The sequence below is a fragment of the Capra hircus genome, chromosome 1 (genome assembly GCF_001704415.2).
Source record: "Capra hircus breed San Clemente chromosome 1, ASM170441v1, whole genome shotgun sequence".
In the NCBI taxonomy this organism is placed as follows: Eukaryota; Metazoa; Chordata; class Mammalia; order Artiodactyla; family Bovidae; genus Capra; species Capra hircus.
In genome coordinates this window covers 126,248,670-126,271,416 of record NC_030808.1, presented here as the reverse complement: position 1 = coordinate 126,271,416, position 22,747 = coordinate 126,248,670, and the positions used below count along the sequence as shown (strand labels likewise).

General features: G+C 40.7%; 1 protein-coding gene across 2 annotated transcripts in view; it reads right to left on the bottom strand.

Moving 5' to 3' along the window:
• GK5 (glycerol kinase 5 (putative)) overlaps positions 1-19,531 on the bottom strand; it is a 77,476-nt gene extending 57,945 nt beyond the window's left edge. For both annotated transcript variants that reach the window (XM_018049623.1, XM_018049630.1), the window contains exons 1-3: positions 19,264-19,531; positions 9,089-9,182; positions 7,411-7,486 (exon numbers count right to left, since the gene is read on the bottom strand). In XM_018049623.1, the coding sequence (XP_017905112.1) occupies positions 7,411-7,486; positions 9,089-9,182; positions 19,264-19,410 (317 nt within the window). In that variant the 5' untranslated portion in view covers positions 19,411-19,531. The remainder of the gene's footprint in view (positions 1-7,410; positions 7,487-9,088; positions 9,183-19,263) is intronic.

Below are 22,747 nucleotides of genomic sequence, written 5' to 3'. Positions count from 1 at the left end.
CATGTGTATGTTTGCCATCTGTATGTCTTCTTTAGAAAAATGTTAAGATTTTCTGCCCATTTTTATATTGGATTGGCTATTTTTTTCATATTGTGGCATACGAAGTGAAATGAAAACAACTCAGTCGTGTCAGACTCTTTACGACCCCATGGACTACACAGTCCATAGAATTCCACAGACAAGAATATACTGGAGTGGCTAGCCATTACCTTCTCCAGGGGATCTTCCCAAGCCAGGGATCAAACCCAGGTCTCCCACATTGCAGGCGGATTCTTTACTATCTGAACCACCTGCAAATATAGTGTGTTGTATGACTCCTTTTTACATTTTGGATATTAAACCCTTACCAGACTATCATTTGCAACTATCTGCTCCCATTTGGTGGGTTCTTGTTTCGTGATGGTTTCCTTCACTGTGCCAAAGCTTTTGAGTTTGATTAGCTCCCATTTGTTTATTTTTCCTTTTTTCCCCCTCGCCTGAAGAAACAGAACCAAAGAAACAAAGCCTTAACCAGTGTCAAAGAGTTAACTGCCTAGGTTTTCTTCCAGTTTTATGATTTTAGGCCTTTCATTTAGGTCTTTCATTCATTTTGAGTTAATTTTTGTAAATGGGGTGAGAAAATGTTCTAATTTCATTCTTTTATGTGTCTCTGTCTAGTTTTTCCAATATCACTTATTGAAGAGTCTTTTTTTAAAAAATTATATATTTTTGCCTCCTTTACTATACTTTGTTCTTTATGCTCAAGACTGCTTTACTATTCAGGGTCTTTTTTGGTTTCATACAAATTTTAGGATTATTTGTTTTAGTTCTGTGAAAAATGTCATAGGTATTTTGATTAGGGACTGCATTAGATCTGTAGACTGTTTTGGGTAGTATGGGCATTTTAATAGTATTAATTCTTCTAACTCACAAACATGAGATATTTTTCCATTTATTTATATTGTCTTCAATTTCCTTCATCAGTGTCTTATAGGTTTCAGAGTACAGGTCTTTCACTTCCTTCATTAAATTTATTCCTAGATATTTTATTCTTTTTGATTTGATTATAAATTGAATTCTTATTAGTGTATAGAAATGCAACAGAATTCTGTACATTAATGTGGTATTCTGAAACTTTACTGAATTCATTTATTAGTTCAAACAGGTTTTTATTTTTTTTGGTGGAGTCCAAGATTTTCCTTTATATAGTATTATATCATCTACAAACAGTGGTAGTTTAACTTCTTTCCTTCCAATTTAAATGCCTTTTCTTTCTTTTTCTTGTCTGATTGCTGTGGTTAGGACTTCCAATACTATATTAAATAGAAATGGCAAGAGCGGGCCTCCTCATCTGTTCCTGATCTTAGAGGAAACACTTCCAGCTTTTCACCACTGGGTATGATGCCAGGTGCTGACCCGTCACATGGCCTTTATTATCATGATGCTTCTTCTTTCTATACCAGCTTTGTTCAGAGTTTTTATCATGCATGCATATTGAGTTTTGCTAAATGTTTACTCTGAATCTATTGAGATGATCATGTGATTTTTATCCTTGATTTTGTTAATCATGTTAATTGATTTGCAGATATTAAACCACCTTTGCATTCCTAGAATAAATACTACTTGATCATGATGTATAATTTTTTTAATATATTGCTGATTTGGTTTGCTCATATTTTGTTGTGGATTCTTGCATCTATTTTATCAGAGATATTGGCCTGTAATTTTTTTTTATAGTATCTTTATCTGATTTTGGTATCAGGGTAATGCTGGCCTCACAGGATGAGGTGGGAAGTGTTCTCTCCTCTTTAATTTTTTGAAACTGTTTGAGAAGGCTATAGATATTAACTCTGCTTAAAATTTTGGTAGAATTGCCCCGTGAAGTCATCTAGTTCCAGACTTTTGTTAGTTGGGAGTCCTTTGCTGATTCAATACTAATAAACAATCTATTCAGATTTTCTATTTATTCCTGATGTAGTCCTGGAAAACTGTGTTTCTAGGAATTTAGTCACTTACTCTAGGTTATCCAGTTTGTGGCATATTACTGTTTGCTGTATTCTCATGATTATATTTCTGTGATATTAGGTGTAATTTCTTTCTCATTTCTTATTTTCTTTACATTTGAGCACTCTTTTGATTTATAAGTCTGGCTAAAGTTCATCAATTTTGTTTACCTTTTCAAAAACTACAGCTCTTGGTTTATCTTTTCTATTTTTTTTCTTTTTTGGTCTCTATTCTATTTCCACTCTGATCTTTAAAATTTTCTTCTTTCTACTGACTTTGTGCTCTGTTCTTTTTTGTGTTGCTTTAGATGGAAAGTTAGGTTATTTATTTGAATTTTTCTTGTTTCTTGAGGGAGGCTTCTATCACTATAAATTTCCCTCTTAGAATCATTTTTGCTGTGTCCTGTAGATTTTAGAAGGTTGTATTTCTACATTTTTCATTCATTCCAAGGTACTTTTTAACTTCTTCTTTCTTTATTGACCCAATGGCTTTTGAGTAGTGTGTTTTCAGTCTCCACTTGTTTGTATTTTACCAGTTTTATTCATGCAATTGATTTCTAGTTTCTTATTGTTGTGGTCAGAAAAGAGGCTGGACTTAATTTCAATCTTCTTAAATTTACTGAGATTTTTCTTGTGGCCTAGCATGTGATCTATCCTGGAGAATGTTTCATATGCCCTTGAGAATGGGTACTGTGCTATTTTTGAATGGAATGTTCTATAGATATTTATTAAGTCCATCTGGCCTAATATGTCATTTAAGACCATTGTTTCCTTATTGGTTTTTTGTCTGGTCTATTCATTAATGTGACTGTGGCATTCAAGTTCTCTATTATTATTTTATTACTATCAATTTCTCCCTTTATGTCTATTAATATCTACTTTATATATTTAGGTGCTCCTGTGTTGGGTGTATATATATTAACAAGTCTATATCCTCCTCTTAGATTGAGGATCCTCCCTTTATCATTATTTAATGCACTAAATAATATCTTGATATATATTTTGTTTTAAAGTCTATTTTGTCTGATATGAGTACTGTTACCCCAGCTTTCCATTTCCACTTGCATGAAATATCTTTTTCTAATCTCTTCACTCTCAGTGTGTGTCTTAAGCTCTGAAGTAAATCTTGTTTAGGTTGCATATACATGGATCTTGTTTTTTCATCCAGTCAGGTACCCTATGCCTTTTGATTGGAGTATTTAGTCTATTTAAATTAGAAGTGATAATTAATGGGCACATACCTTTTGCCATTTCGTTACATGTCTTCTGGTTGTTTTGTAGTTCTTTGTTCTTATCTTCTTTTTCTAATCTCTTCTCTTTTGGTTTGATACTTTTTAAAAATTATGTTTGAGTTCCTTTGTCTTTGTTTTTGTGCATCTATTGGAGAACTTTGATCTGCAGTTACCATAAGGTTTATATATATATCTGTAAATGTATCTACTTGTTTTAGAATGACTTCCCTCGTTGTTCAGACAGTAAAGCGTCTGCTTACAATGTGGAAGACCCGGGTTCAATCCCTGGGTTGGGAAGATCCCCTGGAGAAGGAAATGGCAACCCACTTCAGTACTCTTGCCTGGAAAATCCCATGGATGGAGGAAGCTGGTAGGTTCCTATCAGGCTCCGCCATCCATGGGATTTTCCAGGCAAGAATACTGGAGTGGGCTGCCATTTCTTTCTCCAGTGGACCTTCCCAAGCCAGGGATCGAACCCAGGTCTCCTGCATTGCAGACAAGATGCTTTACCATCTGAGCAGATCCCTTAAAGCTTCCTTTAAAAATTGTTTTTTCTTTTTGTTGTTCTGATTAGGTGGTTTCCAATATTTTATCTTCCAAGTTGCTTATGCAATCTTCTGTATTACTTAATCTGCTGGCAATTCTTTCCAGTGAAATTTTCATTTCAATTATTGTATTCTTCAGCTCTGATTGGCTTTTATGTTTTCTAGTTCTTTGCTGAAGTTCTCACTGGGTTCCTCTATTCTTTTCCTGAGTTTGTGAGCATTTTTATTACTATTGTTTTAAACTCTTCATCAAGTAAATTACTATCTCTGTTTCATTAGGGGTACTTTTGTGTGTGGTGAAGTTACTCTTTCATCTGGTGTATACTCATTTGTCTTCTCACTTTTTGTTTCTATAAAGTTATGTGAAACAGTCACCTATCCCAGGCTTAAAGGCACGTCCTCGTGTGGGAGCATCCCTGTGCAATCTGCATGCACCCAGGTTTTGGTGAGAGACCTGGACCTGACGTGAGCAGTAACTGTGTCTTCATCTGGGGTGCATGGGAAGCTGTCACCTCAGCAGGGCATAGAACTGGAATAGGAATGGTTAGAAGTGGAGCCAGATGTGAGCTGGGGCCTCTCCCAGGCTTAGGGCAGGCCCACAAGCAAACGGGTTAGAGCTGTAAATCTGAGCTAGTGCCTCTTCTCTCCAGTGTGATGGTGGTCTCTCCTTTGGCCAGAGGCATGGCTGAGGCCCAGGAGACTGGAACCTCAAATCTGAGCTAACTCAACTTCTCCCTGGTACAGTGGTTATTTGTACATGGTGGGGAGCAGTACTGGAGCAGGCAAGGCCGGAGCAGCAACCCAGAGCAGGTTGGGATGTGTGCTGGAGCAGTCCTGGCAGGGCAACCCCAGACCATGAGGTGTTTTCAATCTGTTGCTTCTGCACTGGGACTGGAAGCAGGTGAGTCTGCGGCGTGCTCTTCAAGTCTGGAGTCTTGGTTTCTATAGCTCTCTGATAGGCCCTACTGGTTTTCAAACCAAGCAGGCTTGTATTCTTGGTGCTGGACCTCAGGGTTAGGATGCCAAATACGGTAAACCCCTTGTTTCTTAGGTGCCGGGAGCCGCCACGGGAGATCCCACCCATGAGAAAGTTCATGTGAAAGAGAACTGTTAAGCAAGGCTTCAGAACTCAACGGGCTCCCTAGGCTTTCTTGAGCATCTACCCCAAAACCAGAATCTGTCTGTTTTACTATTTCATGACTTTCACCAACTCCTCTGACATTAACAGGGGGCTAACCCTGACCACCTTTCTCTGGAGAAAATCAACTTAGGGCTATAGCTAGTAAGTCTCCTGGACATGAGAGGAATATTTCAAATCAAACCCCCTCTGTTAGCATTCTAGCTTGCTCGGCAGGTATATCCAGACTCTTAGAGCTACGCATGTGATTATTTACAGCCTCCCAACTGTGAAAGGCACGGAAAGCCTAAAACATAGAGCCTTTGAAAGAGTTAAAAGTTATTAGAGTAGTGCTAGTGCTGATGTAGGATTTCATTATTGGGCCAATGCTTGTTGCTAAGTTCCCATATCTCTTACCCACTGTGCACCTGGAAATGCATTAGTTAACATAGTGAGAATGCTAGAAAAACAAGTGCAGCCTTGAATTTAACCATATCAGACTTTTGAGCTAATTGGTTCTTTCTTATAACTCACTGCACCTTTGCTCTGTGAAAAACATAACTCTGTTTGGCATTTTCTGAGGCTGACATAGATTAGAAATATAAAGAAAAAACACTTTGAGGGAAAATAAGTTTTCAGGTTGAGCAGCCTTTATCAAAAGAGGGTCATAAAATGTTCACAGGCCTCCAAGGCCAGAAAATACTGTACACAACATCATTTGTGGGAAAGGTATGCAGGAAAATCCTGGTTTCGATAAGGGCAAAACTGCTGGAATGTTTGGGCTGACTCTGTATGACCTTGCATCTTTCATTTCCCTCTATGTATAAGGCAAGGTATAAAAGTACCTTTTGAAAAACAAAGCTTTTGGGCCTCGCTCATCAAAACAGCTGTTACCCCGTGTTTTTTCTTCTCTTTCTTTCTCTCTCTCTCTCTCCCTCTCCTTCTCTTTTTCAGGCTGATCCCTTGGAGCATAGAGGCTCCCTGCATTCACTTATCTGCCCGGGTTTCTAAGACCTGAACGGGAAGACATTCTGCGTCTTCACTCCCTCGGGAGACCGGGAGGGCACCTGTGGCCTCCATGAACAGGGCAAACTTCTTGTCTTGAAGTTTTATTGGTTCTCTATGTAAACCAAGGAACATCAGCCTTTTTCTCTCCTCTATTTTCTTATCTACAACATTCTTTCCTTATCTCTCTCTCTCTAAATCAATCACGGACACAGTTCCTACTTTGGGTTTCCCTGCATCCTGCGGGGGCTGGTCCCCGGCACTCAGGGATGATGCACAAGCCTGTATCCCCCTCCTCTTCTGGGTCACCCACTAGGTGTGTGGATCCTGATTAGATTGCTTCTCCTTCCTTCCTCCCAGACTCCAAATGGTCCCTCCTTTAATAACCTTGGTTGTAGAAGAGCCTTTCTGATAGTCTTCAGATTGTTCTCAGAAAGTACTCAATAAGCAGTTGTAGTTTTGATATGTTTGTTCTGGGAGGTGAGCTCAAGGTCTACCTACTTCACCATCTTAATCCCATACAATCAAATATTAAAAAATTTAAACTTCTTTCTCTTTCCTAACACTGAATTAAAGTTAAAGTTCTTGTGAATTCAGCTTGATTATATTTCTTTGACTTACCCTTACCCCTTACATCCACCACTTTTTGTCCCCACTGCCCTAAGCTCAAGATGCCCTTTAGAGTCTAGAGCCTTGTAACAAAGAAATATTTTACAGTGATTTTGTTGTTTTTCTTAAAAAAAAAAAAAAGTTGAAGGCAATATAGGAGTAGTGGAAAGAGTATATTCTCTGGAACCAAAAAGATAATTTGGAATTTTAGCTTGATTTATTAACAAGTGACTATGAATAATGTAGTTATTTCTCTGCTGCTGCTGCTAAGTTGCTTCAGTCGTGTCCGACTCTGTGCGACCCCATAGACAGCAGCCCACCAGGCTCCCCGTCCCTGGGATTCTCCAGGCAAGAACACTGGAGTGGAGTGCCATTGCCTTCTCCAGTTATTTCTCTGAGCTTCAGTTTATTTCTTTGTAAAATAGATGTAACCACTAACAGGTTTGTTTGTAAGGATACTGAAACCTGAAGAAATATCATAAGTATTCACTGCATGGTATCCATTATACTATTATAATTGTGTTTAATTCATACATACCCCATATGCTGTAAGTATTTAAAATTAAACTTGAAATAGGCTAAAATATAAATCGTATCATAGTCTTGTATATCCAAAATTTGCCAGGTTCTCCTGAATCTTTTTAGGTATAAGCTAATTTTTTAGAACTTCAATCCACACTTTATCTGAATTTTAATGAAAGCAATAGTCTTTTTACTACTATTACTTTATATAAGTTAAGCCTAGTTGACATGCAGCGAACTTATGCAATAAGCCAGAAAGTAGACCCAATTTCTTTTCTCTTAATCAAGCAACACTTCTTTCTTCACAAACTTTAAAACTCCCCAAACAGGTTTCAAAGCAATGTGTTCACCATGGCATGAACCCGGTGATAAGGGTTCTTATCACACAATGCACTTACTTGTCCCATGTGATAAAAGTTGCTCTCTGTGTTGAAATGCCAAGACCAACAATTTGATTCATTTCTATTCCTGCAGCTAAAAATAAAGATAGATAAACACATTTAAAAGCCTAGGAAGTTTATCTTTATAATATTATCATATGGAAAAGAAATTACTTAATATAATCTATGAGAAAAGCAACTTGGCTCAGCATTTTAATAACACAATTGGAGCTAATAAATAAAACATTACTAGGATGATTTTGTAGTATTTCTTTTTTTTACTTAAAGAGAAAAGAAATTATAATCTAATAATAATAAAATGGACTTTTTGCTTTAAAAATTAGAAAGAAACAAACACCACTTAAGTAAGTTGGATGGTATTTTCTTCTTGATAACATTAAAAATTAGGATCTTCATTTAAGCAATGATCAGCTATAACAGAAGCTGGCTGATGGCAACAAAAGAAACCCTCATGAAAAGTAGCATAAATACTGAAGCCCAGATCTTATTTACTACACAAACTCATGCTAGGATGCAAATAGAAACATGGATTTTGCAAAGTCCAGATTTCTTGAAATACAGCAGCTCACATGTTTCTGTGACATTCTTTTAAAAAAGCAATTTGTCCCACTGAACAAATTAGGGACAGCTTCAATTTGAGCTGTGCTCAATTTAAGGACGACATACCACCTCCTGTACAGTACTCCTTCCTAGTCTGATCATAAGGAAATAACTAGACAATCCTCGTCTATTAAACGGATCTGTACTTTTGAAAACTGTCAGTGACATGAGGTACTTGGTCTGTGTTAAAGGCGACTAGACTGACTACTAAAGGCAACGCCTCATCTTTGTTGGATTCTGGATTGAAAAAAAAATTATTCAAGACTGAGGTAAGAGGGGAATACTGAGGATCAAGTATTAGAAAATATCACTGGGTTTTAATGTTAAATTTTCTGTGTGATGTTTACATATGAGAATACACCTTATCTTTGGAGATAATGCTTAAGTATTTAAAGATGACAGGTTATTACATCATAATCAACTCTCACCTTGGGCAGCTAATTTGAGTCTAGGAGAAAGCACACTGGCATTCTTCCGACTTTTTAAAAATAGGTTTTGAAATACTTCAAACCAGAAAAGTTAGGAGAAGCAATTCAGTCAGAGAAACGAATGAAAGACCTTTTTGAAATTACAAGTCCTCTTTCGTCACGTTCTTAAAGAAGGCTGTACTGAGACTGTTCTTAAAGAGCTAAGATTCCAGACCCTGGCTGCAGCCAAGAGAACACTTGCCCTAAGAGGTAGCACAGGAGAAAAACAAAACAAAAACTTATTTTACAATAAAGCTAACGCAGCTGTAAACTCCTGAGAGCAGGAACTGAGCACTGTAACTTTGTTTACAACCCTCTGGTATTTTGTACAAAACAGGAAATGGAATGGGCACTGGCTACAACCTGGAATAAATCCTAAGGTGAGCCTTTAATACTGCAGCTCAAAAAGACTTCAAGCAGAGGAGAGAGTTGCTGCTACCCTCCTTTGACAAAGTGGGTTCACTACAAACCACAAATGTCCTTCCTCCCCAAACTACTGGGAAACTGTGACTCCAATAAAATATTTTATGTATAATTTAGGAAACCCATAAAATTCTTATTATATACAAAATACATGTCACCGTCTCTACTTTTATAAATCCAATTACCTTTGACAGATTCTTTTATTACAGCAACAAACTGAAGCCAGAGAACATCAGGATCAATTTCAACCCAGCCAGCCTGAGGATAAAGACTTTCTACCTATTAAGGAAAAGAGAAAATTTAGTAAAAACAAATCAGAACAAGTCAATAGCATATAGACCTTAAGGGTACCAGTTAAAATAATTAAAAACAAGATTTTATTTATTACCTAATTCATTTTTATTGTTAAGGTGGAAAAAATATGAAATAAAAAGGATGATACACCAAAATAGCAGTTTTATTCAGTTCATGAGATTTACAGAAGATTTTATCTTTGTTTCCCAGGCTTTCTACAATGAAAATGCATTATTTCTGTAATTTAAAAAAATGTCAAACTTAAAGGATAAAACACAGCTGGACAGGATGCATGGAGCAGCTATTTGTAACCTCCAAAATGTATATGGTGGCAGGCAGACAGGGAAAGAAGATAAGAATCAGAATACCACCAAAGTGGTAGTGAGTTTCCCATTTTCCTTCTGGTATCACCTGGCCTAGACTCAAGGCCGCCTGAACACCCAGAAGCAGGTACCAAGGTGCACTAGAAAAGCCAGGAGAACACTTGTTAACACTCAAAGAACAGAACGAATCTCTCGCTTTTCTTTTTTATCCACCGTCTCCATCCTTTTATATGCTGCTATCTCACAGTGGCAGCTACAGCAGTATCCACAAGCACCCCAAATACTGAGGGAGGTAAAAATTCCTCTCTCAGAACAGGTGCTGGAGACCCACCAGGGTAAGGTGATCCCCCTGTGGCTTTTTCCTCTTTATGTCCTTCTGATGCCAGCCTTGGATGTGGGCATAGGAAGTGCCCTGCAGAAGGGGGTAGTGAAAGGTCCAGCTTCAGGTAAGAGGACCCAAACAAGGAGGCTCAAAAAGTCAAAAAGTCCCAGGAAGATCTAAGAGAGGGCAGAGCTTGGGAAAGCCACTCCAGAAAGATGTGGATGCACTCCCAGGCTCTCCTGGAAGCGGCACATGCATGAATACACCCCTAGACACCATTCTGCTGTTGTTTAGTCGCTAAGTGCCTAATTCTTTTGCAACCCCATGGGCTTGTAGCCCAGGGCTTCCCAGGTGGCGCTAGGGGTAAAGAACCTGCCTGTCAATGCAGAAGACTTAAGAGATGCAGGTTCAATCCCTGGGTCGGGAAGAACCCCAGAGGAGGAAATGGCAACCCACCCCAGTGTTCCTGCCTGGGAAATCCCATGGACAGGGGAGCCTGGCTGGCGACAGTCCATAGGGTTACAAGAGTCAGAGAGGACTGAAGCAACTTAACACATGTGGACTGTAGCCAGCCAGGCTCCTCTGTCCATGGGATTTCCCAGGCAGCAACACTGGAGTGGGTTGTCATTTCTTTCTCCAGGATCTTCTGACCAAGAGTTCAAACCTGCGTCTCCTGCAATGGAAGGCAGATTCTTTACCACTGAGCCACCGAGGAAGCCCTCCTAGACAGCATAGCAAAGCTGCTAAAACAGAACTTTAAAAAAACACACAAAAAACAGATCACTGCCCAGGTCCTGGGGCTTCCCAGATGGTGCAGCTGGTAAAGAATCTGCCTGCCAATGCAGGAGACACAAGAGATATGGGTTTGATCCCTGGGTGGGGAAGATGGCAACCGACTCCAGTATTCTTGCTTGGAGAATCCCATGGACAAAGGAGCCTGGCGGGCTACAATCCGTGGAGTCGCAAAGTCAGACACAACTGAGGACTCATGCACTCCCAGGTCCCAGACCGATCACTAGGTGGCACATACTGCACAGGACAGATCTAAATAGCACTTCCAAGATCTTAAAAACAGAATTAACATTGAAATCAAAATCCAAGGAAGGCTGGTCAGACTGTGTGGCCCGAACACAGCTGCATTAACTGCCTATTAAAGAAAAATATCAACATTTGCCATAGGCCTTATACAAGACTCAGAGGTTTATAACATGATATTCAAATGTCTAGGATACAATCCAAAATTACAAGGAACATTAAGAATCAGAAAAATTTCAGCTCATACAGCAAAAGATAATAGATACCAGTATCAACATAACAGATAGTTTTGACAGATTTTAAAGCTACTATTATAAAAATGCTCCAAGAAGTAAGGGTGAATTCTTTTGAAACAAATAGGAACATAGAAAGTTTTAGCAAAGAAATAAAAGACAAGGAAAAACAAAAATCTCACCATTTCAAAATTAAAAATACAATAATTAAGTGGGGGAAATGGAGAGATGCTGGTCAAAGGATACAAACTTTTAGATATAAGATGAATAAGGTCTAGGGATTTAATGTACAGTATAGTAACTAGAGTTAATAATAATGTATTATACACTCAAAATTTGCCAAGAGATTAGTTAAGTGTTCTCAACACACACACACATAGATACAAATGATAACCTTGTGAGATGAAGAGTGGTTTAATTAACATTAATTATGTTATTTCATTAACAATGTATATGTATGCCAAAAGATCAGTTTGCACACCTAAACACATACAACTTTTGTCAACTTATCTCACTAAAACTGGAAAAAAATTAACTAGAAAAAGAAAATTATTAAAACACATACTGGATCAGCTCCATGGTAGAATGGAGATAACAGAAGAAAGTCAATAAGCTTAAAGACAGATCAACAGAAATTCTCTAATCTGAACAACAGAAAAAAAAAAAAAGAAGAAGACCTCAGGGATCCGTGGGACAGAGAAAATGGTCTAATATTGATGTCAGCAGAGGCCCCAAAGAAGAAAAGAAAGACTTCAGTGCCTAAACAAATTACTTAAGGGAAGTAATAGTGCTAAGAATTCCCAAGCCCAGTAAAAGATTTAAAATCTATATATTCAGGAAGCTTAGAAAATCCCCACCAGGATAAGTACAAAGCAGCTCACAGCCAGGTCCAACATAATTTAAATGCTAAAAACTGAAAGCAAAACAAAACAAAACCGAAAGCAACCAGACAGAATAAATACACAGAATAATAATTCAAATGACTGTGGACTTCTCATCAAAACAAAGGCCAGGAAGAAGTGGCTCAACATTTTTAGAGTGCAAAAAACTTTCATCTACAATTCCATATCAAAATCCTAGGATTTTTAATAGATATAGATATGATCATTCTAAAATTTACATGGAAAGGTGAAAGAACTAAAATAGCCAAAACAATACTGAAAAGAATAAAATTGGAGGAATCATACTACACAATTTGAAGACTTACTCTAAAGCCATAGTAATCAAAAGAGTGTAATTATAAAAACAGACAAATAAATCACGGAGCACAAGAGAATCCAGAAGTAGACCCACACGAATATGGCTAGTTTATTTCTGACAAATATACAAGCCAATTCAATGGAGAAAAATAGCTTTCTCAACAAAGTTGGAATAGACATCCATATGCAAAAAAATTAACCTCAGTCTTAAAAAACCTCACTTCTTACACGAAAAACTAACTCAAAATGGATCCCAGATGTAAATGTAAAACTGTAAAATGCTTATAGGAAATCACAGCAAAAAATCTTCGTGACTTGGGATTAGGTGAAGAGTTCTTAGACATGACACAAGTATGATTAATAAAACAAGAAAAACTGATAAAGTGAGCTTCATCAGAATTAAAAATGTGTGCTCTGCGAAAGATATTGTTAAGAAAATGAAAAAGCCAAGTACAGACTAGTTGAAAATATCTGAAAATCGTGTATTCAACACAGGATTTATATCCAGAATATATTTTTTTAAAAAAACAACAGTTAGAAAACAATTCAATTTAAAAAATGGCCAAAAAACTTGAACTGGCACTTTATCAAAGAGTACATATGGAGAGAAAATATGCACATGGAAATATTCAACATCATTGGGTAAATGGAAATCAAAACCACAGTGAGATAACGCTACATCTAAAATTAAAAAAAATACTAACAGTATCAAGTGTTGATGAAAAACAGAACTCACAGACATTGCTGGTGGGAATGCAAAATGATGAGTCACTCTGGAAAAGTTTGGCAATTTCTTGTTAAGTTAAATATTCACTTACCATGTGATGTAATAATCCCACTCCTAGGTAGTCATCCCAGAGAAATGAAAATTTACATTCACATTGATATCTGTATACAAATGTTTACAGCTGTTCTATTCAAGATCAACAGAAACAGAAAACAATGCAAATATACTTCAACAGGTGAATGAATGTGGTATCTTCATATAATGGATTACTACTCAGAAATAAAAAGGAATGAATTCCTGATACACACAATATACATGAATCTCAAAGGCATTACACTGAAAAAACGTCAGTCTCCACAGGTTACTTACTGTATTTTTCCACTTACAAGATATTTTCAGAAGGACAGGAAAAAAAAAAAAAAAACATAGTCATATAAAACAGATCAGTGGTTTTCAGAGATTAGATGTGGGAGGAAAGTGACTATAAACGGCTTGCACAAGGGTTTTTCGGTTACTTCCATGTACTAAAACTCACAGAAGTTATTCAGCAAAGAAGTTTCATCTTACTCTGCTAATTTTAAAAATAAGATAGAAAATAATCTTTGGCTTCAGGTTAAAACAATGGCTTGAACATAATTGTTTTATTTCCAATTCCTCTCAAGACTGCCATTAAACTAAAAACATGAAAAAGGGTTTATGCAGAAAGACAAGAAGAGAGCAAGGAAGCTCAGAGCAGGTTTTAACAAATGTCTTTAACACTCTCAGTGAGTGGGTAGGTGGTACAGGGCTAAGTATAGAGAAGACCACTGAATACCTCTCTACCCACTCAGATTATACATCTCTGTTCAACCCCTGGCAGAATCTCAGGGAGAACTCTGAAAATTAGAGAGACCTCAGAAGACTGGGATGCCAGATGCTGCTGAACAGAGGGGTGATCCAATCTTTATAAGGACCCTCAAACTCCTTGTCCAGTCAGATCTTCTGCCCCTCCCTAACACAGCAGAAGTTACAAGATTTACTCTCTGGAGGAGCTGAACCAGAGACATTCTTTACTTGCAAATACTAGATACAGCTGAGAAAAGTAAGACATGGTACTGAAAATATGAATGGATAACCAACCAAAGATCGTCATTTAAGGAAAACCTCTAACACATAAGAAAAGGCCAAAATAAACAGAGAAAAAGGAACTGCGAGAAAACACTGACAATGTGGGGAGCATGATGCTGACACAGAGATGACACAAAAAAAGAATCTATACTGTTAATCAATCAATATTATTCCCCAGTGAGCCCACTGGAAATATTCCCCTTCTGTAGGGACTGCCCCGGTGATAAGTCAATCCTAAAGGAAATCAACCCTGAATATTCATTACAAGGACTGATGCTCCAATGCTTTGGCCATCTGATGCAAAGAGCCGACTCACTGGAAAAGACCCTGATGCTGGGAAAGACTGAGGACAGAAGGAGAAGGTGACGACAGAGGATGAGATGGTTGGATAGCATCACTGACTTAATGGACACGAATTTGAGCCAACTCCAGGAGATAGTGAAGGACGGGGAAGACTGGCTCGCTGCAGTCCATGAAGTCACAAAGAGTCACACGTGACTTAGTGACCGAACAACAACTCCCCTTCTATCAAATAACACTTCTCTTCTTTCCATGCAAAACTTTCATGACCACAGACTATATGTAATGACTCAACTGCAATAAATACTTCCACATCCCAAAAAACTCAACATGGCCATCATCGTGTCAAGTCAACAACTTAGAGCTGGCAGAGGCACTCCAGGGTCACGTCCCCCCACTTCACCAACCCAGACAGCTCACCATCACCAAACATGTCACAACAGTTCAGAAGATCAAACTAAAATACAAGATCAAGAATATATTCAAAGCTAAGAAGAAAACGTGTTGATTAAAAACAAAAGACAACAACCTGTTCTTTTTAAGAATGTACAGAGGGAACACAGTATTGGAAAGTCCAGTTTTCCTCGGAGTGGTCTTTCTGTCCTGTTCTTCCAACCAAAATGTTATTATTTTCTCACAATGGCATGATGTTCCAATGGGGAACATGATGAACTTTCTTCACTTTGAAAAACTAAAAATATCAAACATTCACATGTAGGATTTCCAAAGCTCTGAACACTACTCTCATATATAACACCAATATTTAAGAGTTCACAGAAAGATTTTTTTTAACTTATTGGGACTTCCCTAGTGGTCCAGTAGCTAAGACTCTATGCTCCCAATGCAGGGGGCCCAGGTTCGATCTTAGGTCAGGGAACTAGATCCCACATTCTGCAACTTAAAAAATATATATATCCCGCATATCACAAGGAAGATTGAGGATCCTCTGTGCTGCAACTAAGAACAGTACAGTCAAATGAATAAATAAAAATAAATATTAAAAAAGAAAGAAAAAATACAACTTATAGAAAAAGGCTACAAACACGGGTCTCTGCTATTAAAAAATGAATACCGTAAGAGGTAAAATTAAAGTCTTCTGAGAGGCCTCAGTATTAGCCTTCTCATGTAAAAGTTCCTGTTTGGGATTTCCATTTTAATGAAAAGACCAATAAAGCCTATTTTGTTCATATCTCTAAAGAGTGATCTCTTCAGTTTTTCTTTCTCAAGCTATTTTTTGGCTGCTGCTGCTGCTAAGTCACTTCAGTCGTGTCCGACTCTGTGCGACCCCATAGATGGCAGCCCACCAGGCTCCCCCGTCCCTGGGATTCTCCAGGCAAGAATACTAGAGTGGGTTGCCATTTCCGCCTTCAACGCATGAAAGTGAAACGTGAAAGTGAAGTCGCTCGGCCATGCTGGACTCTTCGCGACCCCATGGACTGCAGCCTACCAGGCTCCTCTGTCCATGGGATTTTCAATCAAAATCTATGCTAAGTGTGGGTTTCTATTATATATTCTTTCCAACATAATTTAGCAGAGGTGTGACTTTCATTTGAGAAAACAAATACAAGTTCTGTGTCTAATCCATAGAGTCCCATGAAGGAAACTGATTTCCTAATATTTTCCTAATATGACTAAATGTAATTCAATTATTTATTCTGTACCCAAGAAATAATAAACTAGGTGCTAAGAAGCTGGATTTAGAAAAGGCTGAGGAACCAGAGATCAAATTGCCAACATCTGTTGGATCATAGAAAAAGCAGAATTCCAGAAAAAACCTACTTTTGCTTTACTGACTACGCTAAAGCCTTTGACTGTGTGGGTCACAACAAACTGTGGATAATTCTGAAAGAGATGGGAATACCAGACCACCTGACCTGCCTCCTGAGAAATCTGTATACAGGTCAAGAACCAACAGTTAGAACCAGGCATGGAACAAGAGACTGGTTCCAAATTGGGAAAGGAGTACATCAAGGCTGTATATTGTCACCCTGCTTATTTAACTTATATGCAGAGTACATCATGAGGAACGCTGGGCTGGAGGAAGCACAAGTTGGAATCAAGATTGCCGGGAGAAATATCAATAACCTCAGACACACAGGTGACAACCACCCTTATGGCAGAAAGTGAAAAGGAACTAAAGAGCCTATAGATGAAATTGAGAGAGGAGACTGAAAAAGCTGGCTTAAAACTCAACATTCAAAAAACTAAGATTATGGCATCTGGTCCCATCACCTCATGGCAAACAGATGAGGAAACAATGGAAACCGTGACAGACTTTCTTCTCTTGGGTTTCAAAATCACTACAGATGATGACTGCAGCCATGAAATTAAAACATGCTTGCTCCCCGGAAGAAAAGCTATGATCAACCTAAACAGCATATTAAAACGCAGAGATATTACTTTGCCGACAAAGGTCCATCTAGTCAAAGCTATGGTTTTTCCAGTAGTCATGTATGGATGTGACAGTTGGACCATAAAGAAAACTCAGCTCTGAAGAATTGATGCTTTCGAACTGTGGTGTTGGAGAAGACTCTTGAGAGTCTCAAACCAGTCAATCCTAAAGAAAATCAGTTCTGAATATTCATTGGAAGGACTGATGCTGAAGCTGAAACTCCAATACCTCTGGCCACCTGATTGTGAAGAACTGACTCACTGGAAAAGACCTTGATGCTAGGAAAGACTGAAGGCAGGAGGAGAAGGGGACCGCAGAGGATGAGATGGTTGGATGGCCTCACCGACTCGATGGACATGAGTTTGAGCAAGCTCCCGGAGTGTGTGATGGACAGAGAAGCCTGGTGTGCAGCAGTCCATTGTGTGCAAAGAGTTGGACACGACTGAGCAACTGAATTGAAGAAGCAATGTAGGTCAAGAAGACCATTTTTCCCCCAAAAATCAAGATATCTGAAGCTAAGGACCAGTTGCTGTTGGGTTTTTTCTGATTTCTAATTCATTGTAGACCAGCAACTTTTAAGGCATAATTAAAACAACTTTCTAGGGAAAAAATGACATACAAAGTAAAATCCCAAATGTTTTACTACAGTCAACAAATATAAAATGACTTTGCCAAACTGCTACACAAATTTCTAAATCTTAGCGTCTCTCTTTCAACCCCCGCAGACTGTGAACCAAGCTTTCAGAAGTGCTGATGCAAACTCCTATCAGTTTGAAAGGCATTGCCTTCTACTCCTTAATTTAAGATACAATGCTTCATCCTCGAAGGGCAAGGAATTTTCGTATTTTTATTTACTTATATACCTTTCCAGACACCTTCACCAGTTTTGAGTCTGGGCAGACCATTCTAGTCTCCTGCTACTTAACAGCAATCTTGGTTCATCTTTGAGACTCTTACCTCATTTCTAAAAAAAAATGATTTCTCCCAAATTATACAGCAACTATGAAATTTGTTATCTTCTTACAATTTTTGTATCCCTTTGGTTCTAAACACTTCAACTCCTTTAAAAAAAAAATCACTGCTTAAAACAAAAGTACTTTGTGTCTAGAATTATAAGGGAGACTGTGAAAAGTATCTTTGTGTTCTGATAAAGACTCATAAAGAGATAAGCAGTACATAGTCGCTGAAGGAGAAAATCTACCTTTCATCTGTCCTTTCAGGTGGGGTTAGGGGTGGGGTATGTGGTAGAGAGGTGGGCAGTGTTCATGCACAGGTGAACAGGTCTCTGTTCTGGTCCTAAAACCAGAATGAGGAAGTCCTCAAACAAACAAACAAAAAATGCTCATTCTTTTGGCTGGACCTGCTCCTGGGCAATCCCTGCGGCTAAAAAACACTTCTAAGGGGATGGGAAGAGGTGTAGGAACCAAGCAAATGAGGGAGTCCAGTGCTGCTGGGAATGGATTAGGTAACTAACAGCTTCCCTACGGTGAAATTACTAACATAAATATGTTGAGGGTCTTCCCGGGTGAGCCACTGGTTAAGAGTCCACACTCCCAATACTAGGGGCCTGGTTGGGGAACTAGATATTGCATGCTGCAAGTAAGACTTGGCACAGCCAAATAAACTTTCTTTTTTTTTTTAGATGTTGGTATTGGAAAGAAGAGTAAATAAAAATATCATACGGAATTCATATTATTTTTTGTTTGCTGGCAACTAAAAGAAATCAACACTTCATGGAAACAAGATCAGACGAATACCAACCTGTTAGTTGCCTTACTAGTAACAACTAATGACTTGGGAGGTTTCTCAAACCAGAAAAAGACAGTTTCATGAACAAGATGGAAAGGAGAAAGGTAATGACAACACAGCCTTCAAAACTTGTGCAATACTTATATTCCTGGAAATCAGTTGCTCTGCACTTTGAGAAGCAGTTCATGATGACAACTGAATGACAAACATAAAGTTAAATTCCATTAAGTCTTAAAAATCTCAAATGTAAATAAAGACAGGGTTGGAGGTCTATCAAGGAAGCGCAAGAAAAACCAAGCAAATCAAAAAGCACCCTCTCTGGCTGGATTCGCGAAGCCAGCCCGGCCCTGCCCTGCCTTTCACCGCAGTCCCACCCAGGTAAGGCCAGAGAGCCGAATCCTCAGGTGAGCGGAAGCGAGTGAGTGATCAGAGGTCACAATCCGAGCCCCTAATGTCTTCAACCAGGACCTAAAGAGCGCGCAGGTTTCAGGCTGGCCCGGGGACGGAATGCGGGGATCTGGCCGGTCCAGGCGCGCCGCTCAGGACCGAGGGCCCGCGGTGCCGCAGGTGGCCGGGTCTAGGCCAGATAGGCGGTCCAGCCCTCTCGCCCCCCAGCGACCAGATCCCGGGCGCCCTGCGCGACCTAGACCCGCTGCCCCGACGCCCGCTCCCGGGTCACCTTCTGCACGCTGGAGCCGCAGATCCGTGCCGCGCGGTCATAGACGTGGCAGCGAATCATCGAGCTGCCTACGTCCACTCCCAGCACGAAGCCTGCGCGCCGCCAGTCCGGCGCGCTCTGCTCCGGGACCGTAGACTGTTCTGACATCCCGACCCGCACGCCTCGCTCCCGTAGCCGCCAGCCGAGCGGACGCGCTCTAAACTCCCGCACCTCAGGGGCCGAGCGCGCCCCGCCGGGCCGCCGCCCCCGGCCCGCCCCTCCGCGAGATCCGGCAGCGACCCCGCCCCTGCCGCGGGCCCCGCCCCGACGCCGTGACGTCACGGCTGCGCAATGACTTTTTGCAAGAGAGCCCGCGGGCCCGGTGGCCGCGCGGGGAGTGTAGAGGTGAGCGGGAAGGTGGTGGGTCCCTGGAGTCCGGGCCACCCGGCTCCGCCCCGTTTTCGAAGCACCAGCCTCTCTCAAAGTTACCTTGGCCGGTAATTTTAATGATTTCCCTCCTATCCCTAAGCGCCCTGCGACCGTGCCCGCATTTCTTTTAACTGGTTACGTATTATGACTCTATTAAGAAAAAGAGTAACCTGAAAAGAAAAAAAATTCGGCCGAAGGTATTTATTCATAAACTGAAAGTTTCTCCCCAGGACTTATCTCCCCAGAAAACCTGGTCAGGTTTGCTAAATGAAATAACGCTCTAGAATTTCCCCCAGCCCTCTGGTGGGGCAAAAGGGACAAAGTGCTGGGTGGCTGTTATTACCATCAACCTCCACCCCCCAGTGACTGCTTTTTCAGGAGTCTGAAAGTCCCTCGGGAGGTCCTTTACCTTTCACTCGGGCTTTAAGGGTGTGGGCTCTTCCACGCATGGGACAGGAAGGAGGCCTGTGGAAAGTTCGAGTTTCCTGCAGCTCTGGTCACCAGCCTGGAACCCAGAGGGATTACCAGGTGGCAGTCCAGCTCCCAGATCCATATCTGTGGACAGTGAGGAAGTGTTCACGTCTTCTTCAGCTACTTTTCCACCAACACTACAAAAAACCCAGTGCCTGAGCATATTCAATATCTTTTTGTAAAATTATGAAAGTAATATGGATATGTGCTCTTGGTGAAAAAGTTTTAACAGTGTAGCTGCTGCTAAGTCGCTTCAGTCGTGTCCGACTCTGTGCGGACCCCAGAGATGGCAGCCTACTAGGCTCTTCTGTCCCTGGGATTCTCCAGGCAAGAACACCGGAGTGGGTTGCCATTTCCTTCTCCAATGCATGAGAGTGAAAAGTGAAAGTGAAGTTGCTCAGTCCTCTCGGACTTCGCGATCCCATGGACTGCAGCCCACCAGGCTCCTCCATCCATGGGATTTTCCAAGCAAGAATACTGGAGTGGGGTGCCATTGCCTTCTCCGTTAACAGTGTAGAGTGGTATATTAATTAAAAAGCAAAAGATACTCCTTTTGAACCAAACAGTTCTTTTGACCAACTTGTCATGTTAACCCACTTGCTTTCAGCCCATTTGACCAAGTTGGGGTCTTTGGCCATATTACTTGCAACTTGGAACAAGCACCTGGAAGAGTATGGTTTGGGTTTTGTCTTTGTACCCTGTTCTTGTCTAGAAAGGGGAAAGCTTAGTCATTCAGTCAAGTCCGACCCATTGCAACCCATGGACTGTAGCCCACCAGGTTCCTCTGTTCATGGGATTTTCCAAGCAAGAATACTTAAGTGGGTTGCCATTTCCTCTTCCAGAAACCCTGTTCCTGCCTAATAGTACTGATTTGTTCCAAATGGTCCCGGGGCTGCTTTCACCAGTGGTGGCCATTTGGTGAGTCATCTACTATGTTAATCCCCATATTGTAATTTGAAATAAATGACTAATGGGTCATGGAGTCTGGCCGGAGTTCTATTAGAAAGAGAACTAATAGGATAGAGATTGAGACATATTTTAAGGAACTGGCTCACATGCTTCTGAGGACTGGCGGCAAGTCCTGGAACTCTTTAGGGCAGGCTGAAAGTCTAGAACTTCAGATAAGAGTTGATGTTACAATTTGAGTCTAAAGTCTGCTGACACATAGGCTGGAAACTCAGGCGGTTTTCCTGCCTTGCAGTTTGAAGGATAATTCTTTGGGAATGCTCAATTTTTGCTCTTAAGGCCTTCAACTAATCGGATGAGACCAACCAACATCATGAAGGGTCATTTGCTTTACTCAAAGTTTATTGATTTATTTTTGTTGATTTATATTTATTTTTGGCTGCACTGGGTCTTCACTGCTGTGCAGTCTTTATCTAGTAGCAGCGGGCAGGGTCTACTCTAGTTGCAGAGGGTGGGCTACTCGTCCCGGTGGCTTCTTTTGTTGTGGATCACAGGGCTTCCCCGGTGGCTCAGACAGTGAAGGATCTGTCTGCAATGCGGGAGACCTGGATTCGATCCCTGGCTTGGGAAGATCCCCTGGAGAAGGAAATGGCTACCCACTCCAGTTTTCTAGCCTGGAGATTTCCATGGACAGAGGAGCCTGGCAGGCTACCGTCTGTGGGGTGGCAGAGCTGGACACGACTGAGTGATCTTTCACTCGCTTCAGGGGCCCTAGGGGGCGCAGGCTTCAGTAGTCGAGGTTCCCAGGCTCGAGAGCTCAGGCTCAGTACTTGTGCTGCACGGGCTTCGCTGCTCCACAGCATGTGGGATCTTCCCAGACCAGGGGTCGAAGCTGTGTCTCCTGCATTGGCAGGTCAATTCTTTATCACCCAGCCACCAGGGAAGCCCTCAGAATTCATTGATTTAAATGTTAATCACCTCTAAAAAATATCTGACATCTAGGTTGATGCTTGTCCAAACACTTGGGCACCCACACAGTGTGCCCACTAGCCTGGTCTAGTTGATACATGAAGTTAACCATCACAGATACCCTTTCACAAGAGAAAGCTGTTTTGTATTCCCTGATATGAATATTTAGTATATTTCTCAAAGTGATCATGCTTGGGCTTTTTGGACACTTACACTTTACTGTGTGATGATTTTTATACATTCACATCAAACATCTTGAGTATTATCAAAGAATCACAGACTATGAAAATAGGGGGACGCATACGTGATCTTAGAAACATGGTTTCTGGGAAGCTACTGCTTTTCTAGGAAGCCGTGGGCCTGCAGCGGGGGGGGGGGGGGGGGCGGGGGGGGGGGGGCCAGGGGGCGGCGTGTGATGCACAGGAGAGAAGAGAAAAGAACTGGCGGTCCCAAGACCATTTGCTGATCTAGCCTAGTTAGAGCTGAGAGTGGGAGAGGAGAGAGCTCAGCTTCAAAAGGGGCGAACTCTGATACCTTCAGAAGATGACAGTAGTGAAAAGCGCATATATCTTCCATGTGGCAAGGGCTCCTCTGTCTGAGTTTAAAGGCCATAGCGTCTGCGGTGAGGCCAGCTGTGCTGGTAGTGGTCGCTGGGATGGCCCTTTACGCCTGGACGAGGAACGCTGAAAGACCATGCCCTAAGAGGTCCTAGGTTGACCACAGGTAAAAA